This window comes from Aulonocara sp. 'chitande type north' Nkhata Bay, linkage group LG22 (assembly GCF_057382095.1).
Source record: "Aulonocara sp. 'chitande type north' Nkhata Bay isolate Kocher_YH1m ecotype deep benthic linkage group LG22, A_spYH_male_GT1.1, whole genome shotgun sequence".
Taxonomy (NCBI): domain Eukaryota; kingdom Metazoa; phylum Chordata; class Actinopteri; order Cichliformes; family Cichlidae; genus Aulonocara; species Aulonocara sp. 'chitande type north' Nkhata Bay.
The window spans coordinates 4,976,795-4,987,477 of record NC_141364.1 but is presented as its reverse complement, the minus strand read 5'-3'; the positions used below and the strand labels follow the sequence as shown (position 1 = coordinate 4,987,477).

At 40.7% G+C, this 10,683-nt stretch overlaps 1 protein-coding gene across 1 annotated transcript; it reads left to right on the top strand.

Moving 5' to 3' along the window:
• The first annotated feature begins 3,640 nt into the window (after positions 1 to 3,640).
• LOC147303298 (glyceraldehyde-3-phosphate dehydrogenase-like) lies at positions 3,641 to 10,312 on the top strand. Its single transcript, XM_086281402.1, has 12 exons — positions 3,641 to 3,746; positions 3,997 to 4,044; positions 7,127 to 7,226; positions 7,441 to 7,550; positions 7,628 to 7,718; positions 7,937 to 8,052; positions 8,219 to 8,300; positions 8,912 to 9,063; positions 9,183 to 9,261; positions 9,355 to 9,438; positions 9,624 to 9,721; positions 10,025 to 10,312. The coding sequence occupies exons 2-12, from the start codon at positions 4,022 to 4,024 to the stop codon at positions 10,092 to 10,094; spliced, it is 1,005 nt and encodes a 334-aa protein (XP_086137528.1). The 5' UTR covers positions 3,641 to 3,746; positions 3,997 to 4,021; the 3' UTR covers positions 10,095 to 10,312.
• The last annotated feature ends 371 nt before the right edge of the window (positions 10,313 to 10,683 follow it).

Below are 10,683 nucleotides of genomic sequence, written 5' to 3'. Positions count from 1 at the left end.
TTCATGTATTATTTTTAATGTGTTCTGCTCCTGATGCTCCCGATGTTCTGCATTCCTTCTGCCTTTTGTTGACTGTCATTTTCTTTATTTAAGTTTCTGTCATAGCAAATTCAAATACTGATGCACGGTATAGCAGAATACTTTTCTGAATGCGTTTGGGTAGAAGGTTTTAATCTCAGCTCCGATGGAAATGAAGCCAGAGAACGGGGCAGTGAGAAGATCGAGAGGAAGAGCAGCTCATTTCAGGAGCTTTGACTTCCTCTGGAAATGCAGTGACATAGTCTGTGAATTTTAGACAATGTTTGTACAGTCTGTGCAGCAGAAAGACAAATATCAGACAGGAGCAAGCGAGACTTGAATTATTAACCAGCTGTCTAACCACTGGGGTTGTCATAGCAACCAGGTTTCCTTTCTTTTTTCCTAGATAAGGCATGGCTGTGTTGGATCATGGGGCTTATCTGAGCAGCTAGAATGCACCCCTAACCAAAGACAAAGCATTTATCAGGCTCTGCATTACATTCAGTGCAGATATGTGCACAGTTACACCATCACGCACACAAAGGACGCACATTTATCTCACCTGGGCTCTGCTTTTGAGAGCTGTCCGGGCTTCATTCAAACATACAAACCAACCTTCAGTCCCTTTTTGTTTCAGAGACGTTCTTGCTAACCCTCTGGTGTGTCTGACCCCGAACAGAGGTGCCCAGCTCACCTAAATGTCACACTCTTTAACATACTGTCTATATGAAGAGAGTTCAGAACAGGATGCCATATTTATAGGCTGACCTTTATATGTTACCCTCCACTGACTGACCTGTAGAGCTGTATGTTCTTTGATCCGCAGGGCTAGATTGTTCTTTTGCTTTGTGAGTACTAAAATACACCCATGCAGTCTGTATAGAGATACGGTATCTGGATAATTATCTACCTTTCATTTATTATTGGTTTCAAAATGTGTTCTTTTTTCTTGAAGATGTGGTCATGCTGCATAGATTGCATTTGTACCTTCTAATATCTGATCAAAGTATGAACTATGTTCTTGGACTTAATGTTCTAGGCCAAGCAGTAATACCAGGTATGAATGGGGTGCAAATGTCACAGGTTTGGATGCATGTATTTGGTGATGTTTGTGGTTTAGACTGAAAGTGTTAAGTCTTATTTATTACAACATGATTTGACTTTATAAATTATGGTCCCTTTGAGAAGAAAACAGATGATAAACCAGGCAAATCTTTATGATGTGTGAAAACTCTCCACACATCATGTCAAGTTTCAAAACACCAAAATCTCAGGGTCAAAACGTGCAGGCTGAGGCTTCAAAAGAAGAGCTTGAAAATCAAAATGCAACCTGACGACAGCTACGTCCATCTTTTATATACAGTCTGTGCATTTGTAAAACACAACAGTATTGTGTGTGCATTCATAGCCTCAAAAGTCTTATACCTGCGGGTTTCTGTCGGTTACCAAAATCTATTTAAAACTTCGGTGAGCCACGCTGAGTGACATTCCTTCATTACTCCATCGTGCTGCTGAAAATACTCACAGGACCACCATATGTGGATTCCAACCATACCGTGTCTTCTTGTTTGATTAACATTAGATGAAACTTACAGTGATAAGCCGTATCAGATTACTCAGCCTCGTTATTACTCATTATTATTCTATTTTTACAAGGGGAACTTCATTTGTAACATGTTTTCAAAGCTTTAAAATAAATATCCAGCCATTCTCTTCTGCTTATCCAATTCAGGGTCGTGGGAGATAATAATATTTTTGGATGAATTAATTTTCCATATGATCCAATTCTCTGGTTGCTGAATATAACCGTTTAGATTTTCTGGCTGAAGTGGAAAGCTTAGGACCAGATGTGTCAAACATACAGCCCAAGGGCCAGAATAGACCAACAAAAGGATCAGATCTGGCCCAGTGGACGGGTTTGCAAAACATTAAAATCTAAGCCAGCATCGGCATCATTTTTGGAGTTTTTGTCTCTTATTTTTTACAAAAATCTGAGCGACACCTGTAAGCCGAGACGACATCCCGATGCAGTTCTGCAGCATTTTTCTAATGATAGTAGACTGACAGAAAGAGGAAAACTGGCACTGTTGAGACTATACTCAGTTTTCCTAAGCCATCTCAGGCTGCTAATCATCTGTTTTATGGTACATTACATATGAATGTTTTCAGAGAGTACATGCACATTTTTACACTTAAAAGAAAATATATTTCTATATGTTTTTATAGGTTGGACTGTTTTTTCTGAGTCTCCCCACTTGAGATCAAGTTGAACTGTAGGTGGTCCATGAACTAAAATGAGTTTGAAACTCCTGGGGTAGAGATTTATTTGGTCACCAGCACATTTGGTGACCAAATTAACGCGACTGCTGTTAAAGTTCAGAGGCTCTGCCACCCCTGTAGTTTTTGCTACGAACACACAAGCCTGCATTCAGAGATTTGTTGGGGGAATTCAAAAAATCATTGTGATTATTTCCCTGTAAGTTTCACTGTAATATTTCTTCATTTAAATACATAAAACTAAGCTTCAGTGGGATTAGCACTAGACTGACTATGAAAGTTGCCCTCCTGTCTGTGTGTGATATGCTTCACGTAGTGGTGGAAACCCGAACATCACATGACCGGCAGGATCATCCTGTGACTGAGCCTGGACAGGGCAGCAGTGGGGGGGTGTCCTAGGTCTGACTTTGGACCGAGGACCAGATTAACACATCAGTGCTCTCACCTTCCTCATTAAACTCTCTTATGTAATTTTTGACAGTTGTCTTTTTAATAAAAATAGATTCTTTGTGCTTGCTGAAAATAACACAGCTACAGAGATGGATTTATACCCAACTGATCACAGATTTCTGACAGTACTAAAAGGTAAATCACATTTCAGTTTTATAACATTGAGAAATCCGTTTTGGTAATTGTGATTTCACTTGATTAACCTATTATTTAATTTAATGTATGATATAAATAAATTACACACAATCATCAATAAATTGTGAGTAAATCTTTGATTAAATTAGAAGAAAAACGTTTTTGCTAGAAAATGATGGTGGCCTGGAGCAACAAAGCAAAAGCCTTTCACCATTTGAAAGGATGTTATTCCAGATTTTCTGCAACATGAAGTAACAAGATGTCGTTATTCATGATATCAGATTTTCATTTCATGAGTCTGATTGTAAAATAGAAAAATAAATACAGTAACATAAAATTGACATTGGCAACATCATTGCAATGCCTGCAGAAATGATAATATTAAAGCTGTTAATGAAATCTGCGATTTTGTGTGTTGTTTGCTGTCCTTTTGGGCAAACGAATCAAATGCAAAACAATTGTAAGTGGATGTTTTGTTATTTATGTTATTATTATTCCCATGATATTGGTATTTCCTTCCTAAAATTCCCAGTTGCCACAACATGGTTTTGTTCTTGTGTTTTCCTGTGGAGCTCCTTCCAGGAACTATTCTGAAGAGTGGCGTTTAATTCTAATTATGCCATTACAGATTGCACATTTGCACTGTGGTTCTGTTGTATAGCGACCTCTCAGACTGAGCAAAGACCGCACAAAAAAACGACGCTCTTAATTAAACTCGTTCGCAGCTTCACGTGACCTTTAAAGTTGGGCCACTGAGGAAGGGGGCGTGGCCCGGGAGGACAGCGCATATAAATGGCGTGCCTCGAAACTTCTTTCCCGCTCTCGCTTCTTCTCCGAAGGACGTTCGTATCCCAGTGTCCTCTCAGGTAAGGGTTTGGTTTCCCGCATTTGTTGCCTTTGTTTAGTGGTTGAGCTTTGACAGTTTTACCTGCTGCTCAGAGTAACAGGTGAACGAAACACACAGAAAGTAGCGTTTTTATTACACGGTTTCTGCTTCCTGTAAAGTTTTGTTTTGAGTTTTTTGAAACGTTAATCTTTTAATTCTTGAATGTGCATCTTTTTTTTTCTTCTTCTTGTATAAGTGAATTAAAGGCTAAACTGTTTCCTCCCTCTCAGTGAGGTGTAGACCACATCAGGCACAATGGTGAAGATTGGAGTCAATGGGTAAGTTTCTACACCTGTCATTGTGTAGGTGTCCTGGCAGAGGTTTCCTTCTCATCGGCTTAATTAACAATCACTACCCCATGTGTTGCAAAGGGGTGTTTGGTTTGATGCTAGTAAAACTTGAGTAGGTGCAACTAAGTCTTGCATTTTATTTGTATATCTTTTAATAAAGTTCAAAGTAGATAATCAAGCAGGCATTTCAGTATACCCCGGATAAGATTCTTGGATTTCTTTGGATGCTTGATTTGTATCCAGGTATTTTAACTTCATCCCCTGTTGTCTGAATGCTGTATTGACACAAGTGTTTATGTCAAAGGTTGAAAGTGTTTCTAAAATTTAGATCAGGAGGCAATTTAATTGAATTGTAGGGCCTTCGATTTGGTTTTCCTCTAGTGACATGTTGTCCTCTTGTGGTTTTACTTATTGGCTCATGAAGTAAAGATTTAATCAAGTGGCAAAAGCAGTTTAAACTTAACACCTTGTTGGAAATGTGCTAAACAAATGCCTTATGGAGGCCAAAATGCAAACTGATTGCCAATGTTTGAAAGCTGAAACGGCAACTTCTTGTCAAGATGGTAAAAGGGCAACTTGTTAAATGAACATAAATTAAACAAGGCTTGAAATCTAGAAATGCCAGACACTTAAAGGTGTCTAAATATTTAGCTGCCTCACAGAGGACCGCTGGAGTGCTGCCTGAGCATCATCTGAACCCTAAAAGCAGGACAGGACTGCGGTCTGGACCTGTCTATTCTCTGGTTATTTATAGTCTGGTGGTGTCACAGTTGGCGTCCGCTCTTCAACAACGCCCTTCTGTCAGTATCGCTGCTCTCTTCAGCTGTCACATTCCTCTTCATTCTCCCCTCATCTAATTTTAACTCCTTAACCTTTCCACTGGAGATCAGTGATCGGCCGACTCTGTGTGGACACTGCTCAGACTCGGAGATCACAGCTGAAACATTTTCTCTTCCTCTTGTGAAGCAGCAGCAGCTGCTGCTGCAGAGCCGCAGGGTGATTTGGCTCCCTGATTTTGGACACGTACCTCACAATGAGGCTGAGAAACAGAAGATGGGCTCCAGTCCATTTTGGCCTTCTGGCTGCTCAGCAGCTTTCCAAAACAAAGGAAATCTGCATGCCTGTGGCTCTTCCCCCTCCTGTCAAAACTTTGTCAATGATGGCAGCGCCTGACAAAGAGTTTGAGAGGATAACTTGAGGGTTTCTGCACCTGACAATTAAAATGATTCACTAATGAGACAGTAGTGAAGCTGCTTGTGTTTAAAGCTGCTAGAATTGCCAAATTTCATAAGTGTCCCCCAATGGTACAACATTAGTGTTTTGTTCTTGACCCCTTACTAACTTTAAGGATATGTACACTACTGACTTTGCCACAAACTAGACTGTGCAAGCAGCCTCCATGGCAGCATGCTGTCATCCCACCTGAAGTTAAACTTGCTAACATTTTACTGTGCTGGTGATTTCTAATATCAGTTAAATGTGAAACTGTTACATCTGACTTGTGATAATTTTATATTTGACAAAAGTAAGAACTTTATATTCAGTAATTACTTTACATTTAACTCTAAATTTCATGAGGTGAATGGCTTTAAGAGAACACCAGTTGATGAACATGGACTTTATCTGATATGAGCAGGTTCCTACAGATATGAATTTTCAAATTGCTCCCCTTAAGACTTTCCTTCCTGTTTTGCTATTGTCCAGATTTCCTCTTACTCAACCCATAAAGTTCTCTAGCAGTTTCAAAGGAGTCTCAGCTTCCTGATACATCAAAGCTGATAGTCGTTTTGTGTGCATGTTGTATATTTGTCTCCTGTTGCAGGACACAGTTGCAAACAAACTATGTAATGTGACTTGTGTGAACTGAAGGCATGCAGTGTTGCATGACAAAACTCTAGTGCTCAATAGTTCATGCCACAACTCATTGTCTTCAGCTTGATCTAAAGCCAAAGCTAGTGGTGGCCTCAACCCTGAATTTACTATCGGCTTCCCTCTGACACAGTAGTTGGTAAGCTCGTCCATAATGGCAACGTTTAACTTCTGCAGGCTTTTAGCAACTTCTTTAGGAGAGTTGCATGTTGCTTCCAGATCAGTTTACATGAAGAAACATGTTTCACCACATCTTTAGAAATCTTGAATTGAGCAGCCTTGTTTGCTCTGATAGAAGCTGAAATACAATAGAGCCTAAATGCAGTATTATTGAAAGGCCATGAATACAATCAAATTCCAACTATGTGGCAACTGTATCTTGGCTATAACTAAACACGGGTTGTCTTGCAGTCGCAAGGCAAAGTCTGCTTTTGGTTCATCCACATATGAAATCCCACTTTAAGTTTGTTCAGAACCTAAACTTGATGAGGAAAATTGTGCCTTTTGCCATCTTGGACAAATTTTTTTTTTTTTTTTTTTTTTTTTTAAGTTGCGTTTTGTTTTTTTGTATGCCTCCAAATCTACTTGGAGGCAGCAATTCACAAGAATGGCCTAATCTGTTTGGGTAACCCACAAGCAACTGTTGTACTCAAACACCTCCACACTCAATTCTGAAGCACTAACTCAACTTGTCACAAAACATGAAAAAGTTAGAGACAAATGTTTGGGTGATTTAAAAACTTGTCTTTGTAGCATATCTTGATTTCTCTCGGAAACTCTTACTTCACAACCCTCTTTATCTCATTACTATAACGTGCTCTGAACTTTTGACCCTCATGCTTCCTTAGTTCCACACTCTTCAATCTGCCTCACTGACAATGCCCATATTGGGCCTAAACAGGCTATCAGCTGCTGGTGCCAGCCACTGTTATCTTCAGTCAAGGTTGGCAGGCCTTGCATGGCAAAGCCATCCTCTGCAGTGACTCAGATTAAACCTGCTGGTCAGACAGGAAATTAAGTGGACATAGTTGCAATTTAAAAACTTGGGCCTGGAACCTGATATTTTAATTGGACTATGCAGACATTACAAGGGTCAGTTTGAATTCAACAAAATATTTCATCCTGACTGTCTCACAACAACCTAGTCGTTCTTGCTCCCTTTCATATCTGTACTGATTCTTTAGTCTGACCTGCATTTCAGATTTGGACGTATTGGTCGTTTGGTGACTCGTGCTGCTGTTGCTGGTGGTAAGGTTGAGGTTGTAGCCATCAATGATCCCTTCATTGACCTGGAATACATGGTGAGATGGGTTTCTTCTGCTCTATAAATTGATGGTACTTAACAAGCCTGTTTGCTTTTCCTACATTACTAAACAGAATCAAAGTTCTTAAATGAAACATTTTAAGCAAAGACTGCGTTGTCAAGGACACCAGGAAGTTTTAGAGACCTCATGTTGACTTCTCTTAAGAAATGGCAGGTTTTGTTGCATTTTTAATGGTCACCTCTTAATGCAGGCCTACATGTTCAAGTACGACTCCACTCACGGCACTTGGAAGCACGGAGAGGTGAAGACTGAGGGTGGCAAGCTGGTCATCGGTAACATGCACATCATGGTCTTCCAAGAGTACGTAACTGTCACATGTGCACTTTGTCCAGCAAGTTTGCCTCAGATTGAATAACTAACTTCTCTGAACTGCATAGGAGGGACCCCGCCAACATCAAGTGGGGTGATGCTGGTGTGGACTATGTTGTAGAGTCCACTGGTGTCTTTACCACCATTGAGAAGGCTTCTGTAAGTTGGCTGCTGTTGTGCTTTCTCACCTGTCTAAAGTGCAGTTTCACCCTGAAGATGACTGGATTGTTTCACATGTTGAAGGAACAGTTTTCATCATCCTGACCTGTATCTCTAAATTAATACAATCTTTTTGGAATCTAGTTTGCATAATCTTGGAGCTTCCTGAAGCATCAGTGATTGTACAATCAGTCTTAAGCTCTATTTTGATTTGTTAGGCTCATCTGAAGGGTGGAGCTAAGAGGGTGGTGATCTCTGCTCCCAGTGCTGATGCACCAATGTTTGTAATGGGTGTCAACCACGAAAAATACAACAACTCATTGACGGTTGTCAGGTGAGTGTTGGTACTGAGTGCTTACAGATGCTGTGCGTGCGTGATTCTATAATGGCTGTTTGGACAGCTGGCTGCAGATGTCTAGATGGCTTCTTAAAGTTTGTTTGGTGTAGCATCTCTGCACTTAAGCTGTCATACATTAAGTTGACATGTGCTTTCTCCGTAGCAATGCTTCCTGCACCACCAACTGCCTGGCTCCCCTCGCCAAGGTCGTACACGACAATTTTGGCATCGTGGAAGGTCTCATGGTAAAGAACTGATACTGCTTCTTTTGAGTGAATCTCTTATAACCAGAAGATTTTAGGAACTTTAAGAGCAGTCGGCCAACAAACTGTACAATGCGTTCAGCAACAACTTTATTTAGTTACATGTTGCTAGTACTCGCATACGTATACATTGCACTTTTTTTTTTTTCTTTTTTTTTTTTTTTTCCCCCCCCCCCCCTCATTGTATTTTGTCTTTTGCACCTTTGTGGTCCAGCTACCCAATTTCGCTGTGCAAAAACTGCACAATGCCAATAAAAAGCTCAGTCTCCTCAGTTTGACATTCTGGGGAGGGTCATTCTTTGTGGCAGACTCACCAAATTTTAGTCACTGATGCTGGAGACTGATGGCCCTTCACAAACATCACATGATCAGAAAGCTTGGATACTGGGTGTCTATATCAGGGTCCTGCTTTCCAGTAGTTCTCTTGTCACAAAGTGTTTCTGCTGCATCAAGTAAATGTGGTCCCTCTACAACATCAACAAAGCTACTTGCCTCTGAAATTCTGTTTAACTTGTCCGACAGCTGCTCAGATTAGCTCACATTGTTGGGACGATCTGATTCTGCCTCTGAATAACCTTTACCTGCTCTTTCAGAGCACAGTCCACGCTGTCACTGCCACACAGAAGACTGTTGACGGGCCCTCTGGTAAAATGTGGAGAGATGGCCGTGGTGCCTCCCAGAACATCATCCCTGCCTCCACTGGAGCCGCCAAGGCTGTTGGCAAGGTCATCCCTGAGCTGAATGGGTACTTTTCCTCTAATTCTCCATTTTAAAATGGCACATGTGTCTTCCTGAAAAGGATCAGGACGGTGTAATGACTAAAACTATCAGCAAAATGCCCTGAGCTTTGAATGTTTGTTACAGTAAACTGACAGGTATGGCTTTCCGTGTGCCCACCCCCAACGTGTCTGTCGTCGACCTTACTGTCCGACTGGAGAAGCCTGTAAGCGTCTCATAATTGACATAAAGCTGATTCATGTTCCCTTATCTAGAGTTTGCATTTGTCTAATCTGAGGATTATAATTTCTCATCTCAGGCAAAGTATGAAGACATAAAGAAAACAATCAAAGCTGCTGCTGAGGGACCCATGAAGGGAATTCTGGGATACACAGAGGACCAGGTACAAAACACCCACATCTGAAACACCAGGCTACATTATACTCTTAAAAGGGGAGAATGAGACTGTTTCACTTGTGTGGCCACACAGGAGTCACTAGGTGGCAGCATTTGTCTAACTAGCTTTACAGATGTGCTCGAGGACTGGCACACTAACAGAACAACTACACTTGCACTCTTTCTGTTCAGGTTGTGTCCACAGACTTCAACAGTGACCCTCACTCATCAATCTTTGACGCTGGAGCTGGCATTGCACTCAACGACAACTTTGTCAAGCTGGTTTCATGGTGAGACTCGATGAACATGTCTCTAGTATGAAACTGCATTTATTAAACTCAGTTGACCAAAGCTTGTTTGCTGCATTTAAATGAATTGATTACTACAAATGGAAATCTGAATCTCATGTAGTATGAAATGAGTAAAAATGTAATAGACTGGTATTCCTAGTCACCGAGTTTACACCTAGTGCCCCAAGAAGACAAACTTCTGTGATTTAAACAGTTAGCCATTATGCACTAAAGCCTGCAGCTTTCCCATCTTCATTCACGTTTCCACTGTTGAACCTTCTGCTCTCATTTTTGTACCTGCAGGTACGATAATGAGTTTGGCTACAGCAACCGTGTGTGTGACCTGCTCGTGCACATGTTCTCTAAGGAGTGAAATCCTGATTCATCATTCCTTCACCTGGATGTCACAGCATCTGCAGAAAGGACAAACTGAATAACCTGACCAATGGGGAGAGAAAATGTATTGTCCTGCTTAAAATAAGCTTGTCCCCTGTTCTGTCAGAAGTGATGTTTGTACAGATTCTTTGCAGTATTGTTACTAATCTTGTGGCTCCTTTGCACTTGAAAATAAAGAACACAATTCATGAGAAATGTGTAGTTTCTTTTCCAAAAGGAAAAACGAAGCAGGGAGAAACTTTGCTGCCTATGCAAACTTCATGGATATTTGAAGCCTTATTTCAGATCATGTTTACATTCGGTGTAAGAGCTTTCAGCATTAACCCTGGTATAAGGCATTTAAAGCACATTGTGATATGCAATTTAAATTGTATATAGTTTAGAATGGACAGGTGTAGCATTAGACCTGTCCAGACTGGCTTCTTCATACAAATCCAGCCCTTCAATGACATCTAGTCTGTAAAAGTCACTTTTGTGACTATGGAAACACCTGACATGTGTAATGAGTGTAGTTGACAAACGCTGGTTGTAACTGAACGTGAGCTGGCTCTATAATGTGCTTAGTT